The sequence below is a fragment of the Ctenopharyngodon idella genome, chromosome 20, assembly GCF_019924925.1.
Source record: "Ctenopharyngodon idella isolate HZGC_01 chromosome 20, HZGC01, whole genome shotgun sequence".
Lineage (NCBI taxonomy): Eukaryota > Metazoa > Chordata > Actinopteri > Cypriniformes > Xenocyprididae > Ctenopharyngodon > Ctenopharyngodon idella.
The window spans coordinates 31289615-31308321 of NC_067239.1; the positions used below are offsets into that span (position 1 = coordinate 31289615).

Genomic DNA, 18707 nt, shown 5'->3' on the forward strand with positions numbered 1-18707 from the left:
ATGAACCAAGCCAATCAGCTACGAGGAGAATCATAACATTACAAACATAACAGAAAGCAAAAAAGTATTTGAAAATCTGACAAAAATAAAAACTAATCCAATGAAGCATTAAGAACAGCATAATCGAATTAAAAATGGAGAAATATAAAACTACTCATTTAAAAATGTTGATCATATATATATATATATATATATATAATATTACGTTTATTGCAAAATATGCATATATATTCAAATATTTTGAGTGTAGGAATGTAATTTGCAGTGCTTCATGTAAGTGGGTGGGGCTAAAGAGATATTTTGGCGCATTTTTGCTTGTTTTAACTCTCTGATTGGTGGAATTTTCTTTACAGCATCACGGGTAATGTAGTTTTCCACCACCAATTTCCCTGTTAAACACGATTATTTTAAAACTAAGTTGAAATAATGTGGGCTGACGGCTAAAATCAAATATCATCACTTAAAAGCAAATATCATCACTTAAAGGTGCAATATGTAAGATTTTTGCAGTAAAAGATCCAAAAACCACTAGGCCAGTGTTATATATTTTGTTCACTTGAGTACTTACAATATTTCAAAAAATTTCCAACTATTTGTAAATCATGAGAAAATTGCAATTTTAACCAAGGCTCCGGGACGTGTGAGGAGTCGCCTGTCAATTGCGTCATACCCGCGTTAACCCTCGGTCTGCCTCGGTTTCCGGTTTTATTTTATAGAAACCATGGAAACACCAAAGACACTTTAATATATTACACGTTTTAATAAGGGAACAACTGTTTTGATATATTTATAGACAGAACACTAAATATTGTTATATAGCTCAACACGTTTAGTCTTATTGCTTAAATCGAATTTTCTTGATATTTTGCGAGTACCATGCTTTACCATGCCTCAGAGAAAAACACTATTTTGTCGAGTAGCTAACATAGCATAATCAGATGCAGCTTTATTTTTAGTAACAGTAATACAGAATTTTCTCCATCATACAATGTTTTAAAATTAATTGCATGCCGTTTATCAACACAAGCCATCCACCATTTAATATGATATTCTAAAATCGATCTATCTTACTGCAGTGTGTAACAGTGTCTCACAGCAGCCACAGAGCGAACGCACAGAGTAACGTTATAACATCATTTTCAACACACTCAAATGTATCTAATATGATAAACAGAGCTGTGTTACCTCATACTCATGACCGGAAAAGCAGAAGCGGCGCCGGCGACTGTGTCATAATAAAAGTGCCGCTGCTCGTGAGGCTTGTGTTGCGCAATCGCTCCAGCGTCCTCGTTCAGCTCCCACAACACTCGGTCCTGCTCTGCTTCATACTACAGTAACGTTAATAATCACATCCATGAACATGATTTCTGCCCGAGTCCTATCCCTATTCTTTTGCACCGGCTGTGAGGTGAAGACCACATGTCCCAAGATTCCGCGCTCAAACTTAGCGTCATCAAGCTACGCCTTTGTTTTGAATAGGCCTCTAGCGACCTCTAGCGGACAGAAATGCTACATACTGCACCTTTAACAACCTCATAGCTGAAAGTAGGGCTGTCTTTAATTGTTTATTATATAATATTATTATATAAGTGATCACTAAAATCAGTTTCCCTACGGAGAAAATGTATGGAGTTTTTACTTCTAGGACCCGACTCTTACACTTTATAGTACAAACCAAGCATAGTCATGAATCAGTTCACTTTTATACATAAAAACTTTATTATATTGTAAAATTAACAGTAAATAATCATTTTTATTAATCACATTTTATTAGTTATTCATTGGACCACGCTATCACAAACAGCATTGCTGCATCTATTATGAGATCATTTGTTTTCAAGGCACCTTTTCCTTTAGATTTAATGGCTGTGACTTTGATCCGGGCTCCGGGTTTCAGCTCGGCTTCAGTTCGACAGCAGGAAGTTGCTGCCTTTACTGTTTCCTTTTGTGATATCAGAGACCAGGGAGTGCAGCCGCTCTGATAAAGCCACCTTTAAGAAAATGTTAAGAAACACACTTTCAGTCTGTGCTTTTGCAGTTACTATATTTATTACAGTGAACTCACGGTGTAGTTGTGCGGCTCTTGTAGTCTCTTGTGCTGAGGATGCAGCGTTTGCAGGGAAATCTGTGCACGCTCACGACTCTCTGACGCACTGTTTAGGGGGGATGTGATCTGTGCACACAATCACACATCTGAATTAGCTTCTGTACAGAAAATAATAACTTTGAAGAGCCTATGAATCAGCATTGGAGTTTTGTGGCTTTTAGTTCATGTCTTTAAACTTTTCTTATAGAGTATTTAAGCTGTCTATCACTAGCAAACGTTATCAACTAGCCTAGGACAACATGCTAAAACATGCTAGCAATGTGGTAATTCATGCTAGCAACATGGTAAATCATGTTACCAAAATGCTAAAACATGCTAGCAATGTGATAAATCATGTTACCAAAATGTTAAAACATGCTAGTAATGTGATAAATCATATTAGTAACATGTTAAAACATGGTAGCAATGTGTTAATTGATGCTAGCAACATGTTAAAACATGGTATAAGCTAACTGATGCTGGAAACATGTTAGCAAATGTGCTAAATCATGCTAGCAATGTGTTAATTCATATTAGAAACATGTTAACAAAATGGTAACAATGTGCTAATTCATGTTAGAGACATGCTAAAACATGTTAGCAATGTGTTAATTGATGTTAGCAACATGTTAAAACATGGTATGTGTTAACTGATGTTGGAAACATACTAGCACTGTGTTAATTCATGTTAGAAATATGCTAGCAACATGTTAAATCTTGTTACCAGAATGTTAAAACATGCTAGCAATGTGATAAATCATGTTAGCAACATGTTAAAACATGGTAGCAATGTGCTAATTCATGTTAGAAAAATGCTAACAACATGTTAAAACATGGTAGCAATGTACTAATTCATGATAGAAAAATGCTAAGACATGTTAGCAATGTGTTAATTAATGTTAGCAACATGTTAAAACACGGTATGTGCTAATTGATGCTGGAAACATGCTAGCAATGTGCTAAATCATGGTAGCAACATGTTAAAACATGGTATCAATGTGTTAATTCACAATGCTAACATGTTAAAACATGGTAACAATGTGCTAATTCATGCTAGAGGCATGCCAAAACATGTTAGCAATGTGTTAATTGATGCTAGCAACATGTTAGAACATGGTATGTGTTAATTGATGCTGGAAACATATTAGCACTGTGTTAAATCATGCAAGCAATGTGTTCATTTATGCTAGAAACATGCTAGCAACATGTTAAATCATGTTACCAGAATGCTAAAACATGCTAGCAACATGTTAAAACATGGTAGCAACATGCTAAATAATGTTAGCAACATGTTAAAACATGGTAGCAATGTGTTAATTCATGCTAGAAACATGTTAAAACATGTTAGCAATGTGTTAATTGATTCTAACAACATGTTAAAACATGGTATGTGCTAACTGATGTTAGAAACATGCTAGTAACATGATAAGCCATGTTACCAGAATGCTAAAACATGCTAGCAATGTGATATATCATGTTAACAACATGTTAAAACATGGTATCAATGTTCTAATTCATGTTAGAAACACGTTAACAACGTTTTAAAACATGGTAGCAATGTGCTAATTCATGTTAGAAACATGCCAAAACATGTTAACAATGTGTTAATTAATGTTAGCAACATGTTAAAACATGGTATGTGTTAACTGATGCTGGAAACATGTTAGCAATGTGCTAAATCATGGTAGCAGCATGTTAAAACATGGTAGCAATGTGCTAATGCATGTTAGAAACATGCTAGCAAAATGCTAAATCATGTTAGCAACATGTTAAAACATGGTAGCAATGTGCTAATTCATGCTAGAAACATGCTAAAACATGTTAGCAATGTGTTAATTGATGCTAGCAACATGTTAAAACATGGTATGTGTTAAATGATGCTGGAAACATGCTAGCAATGTGTTAAATCATGCTAGCAATGTGCTAATTTATGCTAACAGTATGTTAAATCATGCTTATAAACATGCTAGCTATCTATTTTCTGATAGACTGTATTGCCTTCAAAACGTTGCCTTCAATATTGGCAGCACATACCTGCCCACAGGAGAAGACATCCAAACGTAGACTGGTTACTTGAGCAGGTGTGATAGATTGAACAGTCTTGTCCAGTCCTAGAGGGTAGTAGTTCAGTGAGACGCCTGCTTTAGGGGCCGGTTCTTCTGATAGACACACCAGATCCATCTGCGGATGAGCTACGAAACTAAATTCAGTTAATGGTGCACTAAGCTAATTTTTTCACATAAAAATCTAAAGAAATTAATAATAGTTTTGGCAAATCTCTTTAAAAAAATAAGACTCCAGTCATATACACATACACACACCATTTTCTAACTATACTGTCTAGAAATCTTGTCTACATCATCTTGAAATATTGACATTTTTAAGCCTTTTGAAGTATTCTCTCTCTCTCTCTCTCTCTCTCTCTCTCCATATAGACAACAGATAAATACTGACCGTCTGTGTCCAGAACCCTATAGACAGACTTCCTTCCTGGCAGTGTGCTTTTCTCTGGATCTTCACTCAACTTCATTCTGGGACGACCTCTGACCTCTATCAGCTACAGAGAGGGGGAACCACAGTCTTACAGGGTGAGTAATAAAACCACAAACATGTATTAATTAGGCACTCTGCGTGAGTTTTGATATCATGTTGGTACCTTATATACACACCCCAGAGAGGGCTGACGCGTGCAGGTCACAAGATGAGTCCCCACACCAACCACATCAATCTCATTATCCTGACAGACAGACAGACAGATGGGTAATGTACGTTTTGACTGTAGATGAATGTTGACGTCTTTAATTTATCTGTGATATGAAAAGCTCTTACCTTCTTGTTGAGTTCAGAGAGACTCTGTTCAGAAATACTGTTTGTGCCGACGATGATGAGAGACTCAAACTGAGGAACTGAGAACCTTCAGACAGAAACACAGAAAAAATAGATCAGTTTAGACTGAATGCCTGCTGAAGTTTAATTCTTAGGGTTAAACCAGGGTTTGCTTTACGATTACAGATTTTGATAATATTTATAGTACTTTAGAAGTAGTAATAGTACTTTAACTTAAACTAAACAAAAATCATAAACAATCCCTTGACAACTAGCTGAAATAAAATAAGTTTAGTTTTTGTTATATTTCATTTTATTTCAGCTAATGTGTATTTTTAGTAATTACATTTTTATTAAGGATATTAGTTTTAGTTAATAATAAACTTGGTTAAAAATAAAGCTATTAAAAATAATTTTTGGTAATTTAAATGAAGCTGAAATAAAATAACAAATTTTAGATGTAAAATGTAAACTTAAAGTTAAATGCAATATTTGGCAACTAGCTGAAATAAAATAAGTTTAGTTTTTTTATTTTATTTCAGTTAGTGTTTATTTTAAGTAATTTTTTTTAAAGGATTTTAGTTTTAGTTAACAATAATAAACTAAATATAAATTTATAAGGCTATTAAAAATCATTTTTGCTAAGCTGAAATAAAATAACAAATATTAGATGTAAAACACAAACTTAAAATGTAAACACAATATTTGGCACCTAGCTGAAATAAAATAAGTTTAGTTTTTTATATTTTATTTTATTTCAGTTAATATTATCCCTGGTTAAATTCGGAAATTGAAATGAAGCTGAAATAAAATAACAAATATTAGACTTTAAACCGTAAATGAAATGTTGCCTTAGCAACTAACTGAAATAAATGCATTTAAGTATAAATACACAAAAAAAACTAATAAAATGACAAAAGCACGTATAAAAATAAAAGCTAATAATTATAAATACAGCAATAGTGAATAAATAATACTTAAATAATTAACACGAACCCCAAGTATGAGTAGTAGTAAAATGCCTGTGTATTATTTGAGGTGGTGTGAAGGAAGTGTCTCACTCTTTGCTACATTCTTTGAAGACGCGCCGCACTTCCAGCGACTGCCTGCAGAGGTCGCCGCTGTCCAGCCTGATGCCCAGCGGCCGATACTGCAGCTCATACAGAGCCAATGCGACGGCACAGAAACACAGCAAACCACTACTGCACGGCAAACACACACACAACAGTCATCTACAGCAAGATAAAACACAACAATAATCACGTGTCTCTGGGAATGTCTTACCAGCTGACACTGTAGCTGTCAATCACAGGCAGGAAGTTTTGAGGGTATGCGATGGCGTAAGACAGGAAGGCCGCCAGCTCGCCCTCTCGAATGAGGTCCGTCTTTGACCCCAATAGCTGGCTGACGCGACCCAGCCAGCCCTTCACCAGACAGATGAAGTCAATAGGGTCGCCACCGCCGCAGGGCGCCAGAGTCTGATGTGACGAACCAACCAAACACATGTAGACCAACATATATGTTTTTTGTTTTTTTAAAGGAATCAATACTTTTATTCAGCAAGGATGATACTAAAGACATTTATAATGTTATAAAAGTAATATCAGCATATTAGAATGATTTCTAAAGGATCATGTGACACTGAAGACTGGAGTAATGATGCTGAAAATTCAGCAGGAATAAATTACAGTTTACTATATATTCAAATAGAAAAGATTTATATATTTATATATATATATATATATATATATATATTATAAAGATTTAAATGCAGCCTTGGTGAGCAGAAGAGACTTTTCAAAAACATTAAAAAATCGTACCGACCCCAAACTTTTGAACGGTATAAACAAATATGAATAGACAGCATATTTGATCACAAACACTGAAATGTTTACCCACCTGTGGCCACACCTCCTCCAGGGAGGAAAAGGAAGTGACATAAGAGTGTGCCATGGTTCCTGCCGCAGGAATGCCAAACAGACGCCCAGCGAGAGCATTACTTGTCAAATCAAAACCTGGAAAATCAAACAGTAGTTATTAGACCAAAAATACTTGTCGTTCCAGAGTGTGATTGACTCACTTCTAGATATTATTGCAAATGTTGGTTGGAAACCAGAATTCTTTGCTGGAAACACATTAGGTGTGTTTTTGTGTCACTTACCACCAATGTATGTGTATCGGGAGGCGGTCAGGCCTCCGTCCGGACCCTGGGCTCTTCTGAGTCCCATCTCCATTAATCGACGTCTGGGACCTGCAGCCAAACGGAAACGAGCAGCATTGCTACACACCAAACTGAGAGGAGAGAGAGTTTAGAAGCATATATGCGTTAATCATTCAGTAAACTCGTCACCAACACAAACTATAGATTCCACTTTCCACCACAATAAAGGACAAGTCCCATTTTTTAGAGTGAGAACTCTTAAAGTCCCCCTGTTGTCAATAATTTGATCCCTTAAAGCTCTTCTTTGATCACCAAAATTACATATTTAAAGGTTTTTTCATGTGAAAAAAATTTCTTCATGCCTTAAAATAGCTTGAATGTAAATCTACACCTTTGCCTCATTATGTATACGCGGATCAATGAATATGCAAATTAGCCCCACCCCCATTCGCTCACGCCAGCTCAGAGATCCACTCGGTCAACTTACTGAGGTAAACGCTGCACAATGGTATCGCTCTTTACAACATTGGACACATAATTGTAATTAATATGATTAGCCTTTTGCTTGACTATGTTATCAAACAGCTAATAATGTGTTGCTAATGTTACACAAACCATGTTCCCGTTCTTCATCTCAGAGTCAGACATCTGGCCTCTAACAATTAGTATCCTTACAAATGCTTTAACAACTCAGAACGTCAGTGGAGAAAGACATATAGTTCATCATAACATCGTAATACACCTGCTATATTGCTAAATCTACACGATTTTTCATAACAACAGAAAAATATACCGGGATAACCTGGCTTCTCTCGAGACTCCCCTGCTAGTTCGCTGTTCATGATATGCTAAAGCCCGCCGGCACGTTGACGTGATTGGTTACAAGGTAGTTTGTGATACCAGCGATTTCAAACTGCGATTGAGAACCGCTTTTTTTTCACTGCAGTTTTAAGGAGAAAATACTCAGCAATGGTGTTGACTGATAAATTTGCACATGGTTTGTCTTAAAGTATATTAAAAACACCACATAGACATATAAACAACATTAAAAACTTGATTTTCACCACAGGGGGTCTTTAAACCCTAACCCCTAAATTTCAACTTGTGAAAATGATACTGAAATCATTTTTGCAATTTTTTTCCATTGTTGTTTTTAAAAATATCTTTTTGATTTGTAAAATTTGATTTGTTAAGTTTAAAAAAAAAAAAAAAAAAAAAGTATTTTTTTTCTTTGTAAATCATGAAACTTTATTTTAAAAAAATGTGTCCCGCATTTTCATGTCACTACCGAAACAGTGTGTGTTTTAGTCCATTGGCTGAAACTGATTTTAACACACTTCTACATTTTTGATCAGGAAATATTCCTGTGTCCCTCCCTCTCATAGCCTCTCTTTCACAGTAGATAGGTCCATCATTTTGAGTTAAATGTGTTCAAAAGTCTGAAAATCTGTGTGTAACTTTAAGGAACGTCACTACCAAACACCTTTTTTATGCAATTAAGCAAACCTTTTTGGGGTGTTATTCCATAAAATGTAGTTTTTATGTGTGTACAGCTGTTCAGAACTGTGATGATTAGCATCTTTGAGCGGCTCAATAGTATCTAAAATTGTCATTACCGACACAGTCACAACCGAAACGTGTTGAAGTTTCGGTTGTGACATTATGGTTTTTTGGGGGTTATTTGATAAAATGTAGTTTTTATGTGTGTACAACTGTTCAGAACTGTGCTAGCTAAACATGTGCTGATTAGCATCTTTGAGCTAGGCTCAAAAGAATCTAAAATTGTCACTACCGAAACATGCGGTGAAGTTTCGGTTATGACATCATTGTTTTTTGGGGGTTATTTGATCAAATTTAGTTTTTTTGTGTGTACAACTGTTCAGAACTGTGCTAGCTAACCATGTGCTGATTAGCATCTTTGAGCGGCTCAATAGTATCTAAAACTGTCACTACCGAAACAGTCACAACCGAAACACGTGGTGACATTTCGGTTGTGACATCATGGTTTTTTTGGGGGTTATTTGATAAAATTTAGTTTTTATGTGTGTACAACTGTTCAGAACTGTACTAGCTAACCATGTGCTGATTAGCATCTCTGAGCTAGGCTCAAAAGTATCTAAAATTGTCATAACCGAAACTTCACCACATGTTTCGGTAGTGACATCATTGTTTTGGTAGTGACAAAAAGGAACACATAATCGTTTATTTGGGGGAAATAAACACAATTTTAGTACAGTTATGCAAATCATTAGAATTTTAGTATGTTTTATTATGCAAATCATTAGTGTTTTAGTACGCGAGTTAAAAAATTCTGTAATGTGATGTGGTCACTACCAACACATTACTGTCACTATCAAAAACATGGGATGTTTTGTCAAAAATAAAGTATATTGAAGATGTTATTATAGTGTTTGGTTCAATGTATATTCAAACTAATGAATCCTTCACTTTGAAACCAGTATGATAAACTTCATGCCTTTTACAAAGAAAGATTGGATTAAAAATACAGCAAATCTCAAAAATTACACTTGAAATATTGTTAAAATTGTGATTGTTATTGTATATATTTACAAAGTAGATGTAAACAAAATCTTAACCGGTCAATATAACCCATCTTATTAAATTATTTATTATTGTGTTTCGGTATTGACAAATTTGGGGAGAGGAAAAATATTCCAAAACTTTCTGAAAATACTATATGAGAATTAACTGTACAATTACTATTACATTTTGCATACACACAAAATTTGTGGAAAAAGGCACATTTTTTTTCAACATGTTTTCAACTCTGACTGTAGAATGGTCCATAAATGTGTTTTTAAAAAGCACCATTGCATTCAAGAAAATAATGAATGAATGTCATTTAATAGAATGCTGTTACCTATGTGTTTTTGTACTTACCTGGCATAGTTCACCAGGCAGAGCAGGCTGGTCTCCAGCAGCTGAACTACAGCCAGCGGTCCAGATACTTCCAACAGAGGAACCTAAAAACACAAATTACAGACACAGGAACTCAACCTCCTGTAGCAGAAGACCAGATTACCCTTGACCTCTGAATCGCTTACGTACTCTGGCGAATACGACGGATCCCTCAGGTACTGCCGACACAGACACAGTCGAACAGTCCAGCTCCTTCAGATATGTGAAAAAAGCAGCGTCTGTGTCCGCTGGGAGAACGGAGCGCAAATACTCCACATCTGAAACACACAAGATGATGCTGAGCTTCCGAACAGACAGAATGTGATACAGTAGAACTCATTTCCATGGACTTTGCTTGCATGAATTATGTTGCAACTACTGACTTGCAGATAACACCATCAGACTGCGAAATGCACAGCAAGAAACAAGCACGTATCTACAAACGTGTGTTGGGTGTGTTGATCAGTAAATCAAAGGCATGTGAGTCCACTCTGTAGTGTGATTAGTACACAGTACTGTGGTGTTCTGATCTAAGCACAAGTTCATTTGCATTCATGGCACACATTCCTTTTTGAATGAATACATACATTCCTGGCATTGTTTAACTAGAAGACCATCTCAAAACCTAGTCAGCCTAACTAGACCGCATTTTCAGGCATCACAGGAGTCAGCTGAGCCCAAATATGCTGCAAAATCACTTGCTTTTGAGATGGCAGCTTATTAGGTTAGTGATGCATTTCCAAAAATACTTGCTGTGTAGACAGCATACTAGGTTTTCGAGATGCATGCCCAGAAAAACTGTTTAGGTAGTTAGACATTAGGTTTTAAAAATGTTGTCTATGCAGAAGTTTTGAGACACTGTCAAAAGCTGCCTACGTAGACATGTATGTTGAGATATATGCCCCAAAAAACTGTTTAGGTAGTCATTTCACTTGGTTTTAAGACATATGCCTGAAAAATGCTGTTTAGTTAGGCAGCATACTAGGTTTTGAGATGCATGATGTAGTCAGTGCACTAGGTTTTAAGACGCATGCCCAAAATGCTGCCTAGTTATACAGCATAATAGGTTTTGAAATGCATGCCCATAAAACTGTTTAGGTAGTCATTTCACTTGGTTTTAAGACATATGCCTAACTAATAGGCAGCACACTAGGTTTTGTGATGTATGATGTAGTCAGTGCACTATGTAGACCGCATACTAGGTTAAGATGCATGCCCAAAAAAGCTATTTGAGCAGGGAGCTTACTTGGTTTTAAGACGTATGCCTGACAAATGCTGTTTAGTTAGGCAGCATACTAGGTTTTGAGATGCATGATGTAGTCAGTGCACTAGGTTTTAAGACACTTGCCAAAAAAGCTGTCTAGTTATGCAGCATACTAGGTTTTGAGATGCATGCCCACAAAAACTGTTTAGGTAGTTGGCCACTAGGTTTTAAGACGTGCCAAAAAACATTGTCTATGCAGTCATCAAGTTTTGAGACACTGTCAAAAACTGCCTTTGTAGACAGCATACTAGGTTTTGAAATATATGGCCAAAAAAACTGTTTAGGTAGTAATTTCATTTGGTTTTAAGATGTATGCCTAACTAATGCTGTCTAGTTAGGCAGCATACTAGGTTTTGAGATGTATGATGTAGTCAGTGCACTATGTAGACCACATACTAGGTTAAGATGCATGCCCAAAAAAGCTATTTGAGCAGGGAGCTTACTTGGTTTTAAGACATATGCCCAACAAATGCTGTCTAGTTTGGCAGCATACTAGGTTTTGAGATACATGATGTAGTCAGTGCAAAAGGTTTTAAGACACATGGCAAAAATGTTGTCTGTTTATGCAGCATACTACGTTTTTGAGATGCATGCCCAAAACTGTTGTTTAGGTAGGGAGCTCACTTGGTTTTAAGACATATGCTCAACAAATGCTGTTTAGTTTGGCAGCACACTAGGTTTTGAGATACATGATGTAGTCAGTGCACAAGGTTTTAAGACACATGCCAAAAATGCAGTCTAGTTAGGCAGCATACTAAGTTTTGAGATGTATGTCTACAAAAACTGTTTAGGTTTTAAGACATGCCAAAAAAATGCTGTCTATGCAGTCATCGCAAACACTGTCAAAAGCTGCCTATGCTGCTTGCCTATACAGCGTACTAGGTTTTGAGATGTATGCCCAAAAAAACTGTTTGAGTAGGGAGCTTACTTGGTTTTAAGACATATGCCTGACAAATGCTGTTTAGTTAGGCAGTATACTAGGCTTTGAACCACATGCTGTATAGGGAGCTCACTAGACATGCCCAAAAATTCTGTGTTCTTGGGCAGCATACTACTTTTTGAGACGCATTATGCGGTGCACATACTCACCGTCATCTGAGAAAGTGAAGTTTTGCAGGAAAAGCAAACAGTCGCTCAGACCCGCAAAGAGCGAAAATCCTCCGCCGAACGGGTTATCCCTGAAAAACAGTTCGAACACGGCTGGCTCGTTGTGTCTGCCCGCGCGCCAGTACGCGTACGCCATGGTGAATTGGTACAGATCCGTGAGAAGTGGCGGAACCCGGTTGAGCACGGAGCGCTCGAGCTCCGCACGCGCTTCATTTCCCTCACATGTCGCCATTTTTCAGTCCAGTTTATCTGGTTGTTTTTGTTGTGCAACATGCAGTATTGGTGCTTCCTGTCTTTCCTTTAGTATCTCGCGTCTCCCACCATGCTCACGTGTAACCGGGTGACCCTTTACACGGTTACATGATTCCTGCTTGTATTCAGTCTCCGCCCAACTACTCTCATGTGTTCTTCAGTCACTGCTGTGTTTGTAAACTAGTTCGAGGTTTCAACACTTTCACACACTGCATGATTCTGAAGGTTTATTTGCATGCTAGGAAGATGGTACATTGCCAAAATATTAATAAACATACATACTAAAGTACCAGCCAAATGTTTGGCTACTTTAGCACACTTGTTTTTTTTTGTTTTTTTTTTTTTAAGTTTCAATATTTTAGCTCAGGGATTTTCCAACTTATTTGTTAACTATGAAGCCCCTTTAAGGTCGCGGAGATGGAAATAATAGATAAAAAAATTATTAGCTATATTTCAATGTTCACAGGTGCTGGTCATATAATTAGAATATCATCAAAAAGTTGATTTATTTTACTAATTCCATTCAAAAAGTGAAAAGGCCTTTAAATGGTCTCTCAGTCTAGTTCTGTAGGCTACACAATCATGGGGAAGACTGCTGACTTGACAGTTGTCCAAAAGACGACCATTGACACCTTGCACAAGGAGGGCAAGACACAAAAGGTCATTGCAAAAGAGGCTGGCTGTTCACAGAGCTCTGTGTCCAAGAACATTAATAGAGAGGCGAAGGGAAGGAAAAGATGTGGTAGAAAAAAGTGTACAAGCAATAGGGATAACCGCACCCTAGAGAGGATTGTGAAACAAAACCCATTCAAAAATGTGGGGGAGATTCACAAAGAGTGGACTGCAGCTGGAGTCAGTGCTTCAAGAACCACTACGCACAGACGTATGCAAGACATGGGTTTCAGCTGTCGCATTCCTTGTGTCAAGCCACTCTTGAACAACAGACAGCGTCAGAAGTGTCTTGACTGGACTGCTGCTGAGTGGTCCAAAGTTATGTTCTCTGATGAAAGTAAATTTTGCATTTCCTTTGGAAATCAGGGTCCCAGAGTCTGGAGGAAGAGAGGAGAGGCACACAATCCACGTTGCTTGAGGTCCAGTGTAAAGTTTCCACAGTCAGTGATGGTTTGGGGTGCCATGTCATCTGCTGGTGTTGGTCCACTGTGTTTTCTGAGGTCCAAGGTCAACGCAGCTGTATACCAGGAAGTTTTAGAGCACTTCATGCTTCCTGCTGCTGACCAACTTTATGGAGATGCAGATTTCATTTTCCAACAGGACTTGGCACCTGCACACAGTGCCAAAGCTACCAGTACCTGGTTTAAGGACCATGGTATCCCTGTTCTTAATTGGCCAGCAAAGTTGCCTGACCTTAACCCCATAGAAAATCTATGGGGTATTGTGAAGAGGAAGATGCGATATGCCAGACCCAACAATGCAGAAGAGCTGAAGGCCACTATCAGAGCAACCTGGGCTCTTATAACACCTGAGCAGTGCCACAGACTGATCGACTCCATGCCACGCCGCATTGCTGCAGTAATTCAGGCAAAAGGAGCCCCAACTAAGTATTGAGTGCTGTACATGCTCATACTTTTCATGTTCATACTTTTCAGTTGGCCAAGATTTCTAAAAATCCTCTTTGTATTGGTCTTAAGTAATATTCTAATTTTCTGAGATACTGAATTTGGGATTTTCCTTAGTTGTCAGTTATAATCATCAAAATTAAAAGAAATAAACATTTGAAATATATCAGTCTGTGTGTAATGAATGAATATAATATACAAGTTTCACTTTTTGAATGGAATTACTGAAATAAATCAACTTTTTGATGATATTCTAATTATATGACCAGCACCTGTGTGTGTGTGTGTGTGTGTATATATATATATATATATATATATATATATAGTATTTAGTTATAATAGTAAAGCCATCAAAAGATGGAAATGACACAAATAGAAGTGTGGAAATGATGTGCAGACAAATGAAAACACTAATATTTGAGCTTTTAGATGCGTCCTGGGATGTTTTTTCAACACTTTTGAATAGGGAATGTTTGTCACTTCATGATGCATTACCTTCTATAACCACTACAACACACTACAGCAGGTGTGAGAGTTTGTGTGTCTTTCATTTAAAATGATGGTGGTAGTACTGATGCCTAAAGGAATAGTTTAGTGGTGTTTTATTTGTTTGTTTATTGTTTTAGGTGATCAGCAGCATCCATTACATTCACGCTCGTTGGACATTCTGCTAAACATCTGTTTGTTCTGTATGAAAAAATGAAATCATAAGGGTTTGGGATGAAATAAGGGTGAGTAAATGATGACAAAACAACTAACATTAAGAAATCAGATCAGCCACATGACACAATATATACATTTATTTCAGCAGTATGTTCAGAATATACATTAATTACAGCAGGATTTTAATGGTCACTATCTACATTTCTCAAGAAACTTTTCATTGCTTTCAAAACGTTAGTGTTTTCTCACAAATGTATTGCGTTCCCCCAAGAAACTTTGCATTCACTCTCAAAATGTTTGCGTTTATCAGCAATAAATGTGTTCAGCAGGATTTTAATGGTCAGAATCTACTTGTAGGTTGATTGAATCATCTTGAATCTTTTTGAACAGGAAAACGTTTCGCCAACTCTTTCGTTAGAGTGTGTCGATGCCCCGCCCAGGTGAAATGAGTGGGCTGTCCTGTACTCTCCTGACCCGTGGCGTACTCAAAGTGGGCACTCAGCTCAATGGCCAACGCCGATCGTACCAAACCCACCCCTCCACCCCGCTCAGGTCCAGGATGGTACAGTCTGCCGCTGACCGGTTGCATGAAGAGAGATTCTGGGCGGAACGGAACGGTCAGTTTAGCTCCGCCTCCACAGTAGGACAGACGCTCCTCATGTCCCGCCTCCGATAACAGGTGCGTGAAAACAATGGGCTGATCTTCACAGCGCAGGAAGTTGCGTTCACGTCCACAGAGCGAGAGGAAGGGGAAGTCCTGTTGATAACGGCCACTCTGGTTCAATTTCAGACGACTGAAGAAGAAAACTAAGAAGTGCTGGTCTAATAGAAACAGAACAGACAGAACAGAATGGTAAAATCCATTTTCATCGCCGTAATGTTGCATTTAAACTCAGAGCTGGTCTGTTTGATTCAAACTCTTTATTTAATAGATTTTTGCAACACCTAATGAGAAAACGAATGGGAAAAAATACTTCTCCACTGAAAAAGCGAGAGTTACTGTTGCATTCTATTCTGGATTAAACTAAATAAAATGATCCACAATTTAGTGAATTTCAAACATTATGTAAATAACTTTATGTTCAAACATTAAACAAACATTTCCCAAACTTTTATGTCAGCTAAAACCCTTATATGTAAAATATTTACTTGAAGTACCCCTAATATTTATGTTGGCCTGAGAAAGCCAACACATACTGATCTACTAAAGCTTTTTATTATTATTATTATTATTATTATTATTCTGAGACTAAAATTTCTAAATGCTACTCCTCCTAGAGCTTTCAAGCTACTGTTAACAGCAATCTGTTAAATATTCTAGCAACATGCTAATACATGCTAGCAACCTGTTATAACATGTTGCTATCATGTTAACAATATTTAAACATGCTAACATGTTAAAACATGCTAGCAACATGCTAAATCATGTGAGAAACATGCTAGCAAACATTTTGATCATGCTGACAAAATGCTAATCATGCTAACAACATGTTAAAACATGCTAGCAACGTGTTATAACATGTTGCTATCATGTTAACAATATTTAAACATGCTAGCAACATGTTAAATCGTGTGAGAAACATGCTAGCAAACATTTTGATCATGCTGACAAAATGCTAATCATGCTAACAACATGTTAAAACATGCTAGCAACGTGTTATAACATGTTGCTATCATGTTAACAATATTTAAACATGCTAGCAACATGTTAAATCGTGTGAGAAACATGCTAGTAAACATGTTGATCATGCTGACAAAATGCTAATCATGCTAACAACATGTTAAAACATGCTAGCAATGTGTTAAATCATGCTAACAACATGCTAAAACATGCTAACAACATGTTAAAACATGCTAGCAACGTGTTAAATCATGCTAACAACATGCTAAAACATGATAGCAATGTGTTAAAACATGATAGCAACATGCTAATCATGTTAAAACATGATAGCAACATGCTAAATCGTGTGAGAAACATGCTAGCAAACATGTTGATCATGCTGACAAAATGCTAATCATGCTAACAACATGTTAAAACATGCTAGCAACGTGTTAAAACATGCTAGCAACGTGTTAAATCATGCTAACAACATGCTAAAACATGCTAACAACATGTTAAAACATGCTAGCAACGTGTTAAATCATGCTAACAACATGCTAAAACATGATAGCAATGTGTTAAAACATGATAGCAACATGCTAATCATGTTAAAACATGATAGCAACATGCTAAATCGTGTGAGAAACATGCTAGCAAACATGTTGATCATGCTGACAAAATGCTAATCATGCTAACATGTTAAAAAATGCTAGCAACGTGTTAAATCATGTTAACAACATGCTAAAACATGCTAGCAATGTGCTAAAACATGATAGCAATGTGTTAAAACATAATAGCAACATGCTAATCATGTTAACATGTTAAAACATGCTAGCAACATGTTAAAACATGATAACAAAATGCTAAATCATGTGAGAAACATGTTAGCAAAATGCTGACAAACATGCTAAACATGTTAACAATATGCTAATCATGTTAACAAACATGTTAAATCATGCTAACACGCTAAAACATGATAGCAATGTGTTAAAATATGCTAACAACATGGTAATCATGTTAAATCATGTTAGAAATGTTAACATATATGTTAATCATGCTAGCAATATACTAGCAAAATGCTAATCATGCTAACGACATGATAAAACATGCTAGCAACTCATCTAGTTTAAATTAATATTTTAATAATTTAACATATTCGCAAGTTCACGGTTCTCCTATTATTATTATTATTACTATTAACTCTAATTATAAACATGAACACAGAAATATATTAGTTGCAAATTACATTAAAATTGTACTGTAAAATAAAAATAAATGAATATTTGACAAAAATAATGATTTTAATTAACAAAAAATTACAATACTGATATTTATGCCACAAATTCTTTATTTTCAAACATTCAAACCCTCGAGCTTTTAACACTTCAAAGTCTTGAACTTTTATTTTGACGGAATCCTGGTGAAAGTCTGTCTGCAAAAAATGTTGGAAATCTTACGAATGATTTCAGTTATATTTGGATTAAATTTTGAATTATTTATTTATTTTAATTCCACATTCTCATGACTTAAACCCTGCCATGGGTTATGAATATGTAACCATACAGTACTGTGGTATTATCATCATACATCATCACTGTACCATGTTACACCACAGTAAAAGCAATTTTAAGTACAGGAAAGTAACGAGGATTAACCCTATTGTACTGTAAGTCACTATGTAAGAGGTTTATATAGACCACAAGACGTATTAATATTCCATAAGAACATTACTCAACATAGCATTATAAAGGGTTCACAAATATATTGGCTTTACTGCTGACACAGAAATAGAAATACCTTTGAAACAGGTCACAAAGTTCTTCACCTTGGTGTCATCCAGAAAGAGCTTGACATAAGAGACATAAATCATGATTATGGGAATGTCATCACAGTATAATAGCCATCTTCTCAGTGGCGTACCTGTCCTTGATGATCGATATAGTAGAAATACTCTCTGATTCTTGCTTCTGGACTCTGTCCTTGTGTGTATGAGGACACATCCCTGCAGAACAACCTCCACTGACGACTAAACAGCCTGTTGACAAACCTCATAACTGCTTTATGTACAGCAAAACCGCTGCATTGTAATATCTGTTATGAGTTCCAGCTGTCTCTGTGTCCGGGGGAAACAAACGCCACGCACATCAGTTCCGCCTTTCTGAGATTGAAACGCCGTTGTTTTTTAGTATTTGGGTTGCATTAATGTTTACGAGATCTGCTAAACATCATAAGATTTTGCTAGATAAGAAGTC

At 36.5% G+C, this 18707-nt stretch overlaps 2 protein-coding genes across 3 annotated transcripts; both read right to left on the minus strand.

The window, feature by feature from the left end:
- Positions 1 to 1695: 1695 nt before the first annotated feature.
- Positions 1696 to 12658, minus strand: naprt (nicotinate phosphoribosyltransferase). Of its 2 annotated transcripts, none has more exons than XM_051875520.1 (13): positions 12346 to 12658; positions 10143 to 10270; positions 9975 to 10057; positions 7074 to 7204; positions 6812 to 6927; positions 6197 to 6390; positions 5974 to 6111; positions 4916 to 5000; positions 4743 to 4823; positions 4541 to 4643; positions 4121 to 4278; positions 2066 to 2173; positions 1696 to 1991 (listed from the first exon to the last, which is right to left on the minus strand). In XM_051875520.1, exons 1-13 carry the CDS (start codon positions 12593 to 12595, stop codon positions 1905 to 1907), a joined length of 1662 nt encoding a protein of 553 aa, XP_051731480.1. In that variant the 5' UTR covers positions 12596 to 12658; the 3' UTR covers positions 1696 to 1904. The 2 variants fall into 2 exon arrangements, with proteins under 2 accessions (XP_051731480.1, XP_051731479.1); XM_051875519.1 differs by having other exon boundaries at positions 5974 to 6114.
- Positions 12659 to 14976: 2318 nt separating this feature from the next.
- On the minus strand, positions 14977 to 18595 carry c20h8orf82 (chromosome 20 C8orf82 homolog). The gene is made up of 3 exons (XM_051875531.1): positions 18376 to 18595; positions 18253 to 18301; positions 14977 to 15677 (listed from the first exon to the last, which is right to left on the minus strand). Exons 1-3 carry the CDS (start codon positions 18505 to 18507, stop codon positions 15223 to 15225), a joined length of 636 nt encoding a protein of 211 aa, XP_051731491.1. The 5' UTR covers positions 18508 to 18595; the 3' UTR covers positions 14977 to 15222.
- Between the last annotated feature and the right edge of the window lie 112 nt (positions 18596 to 18707).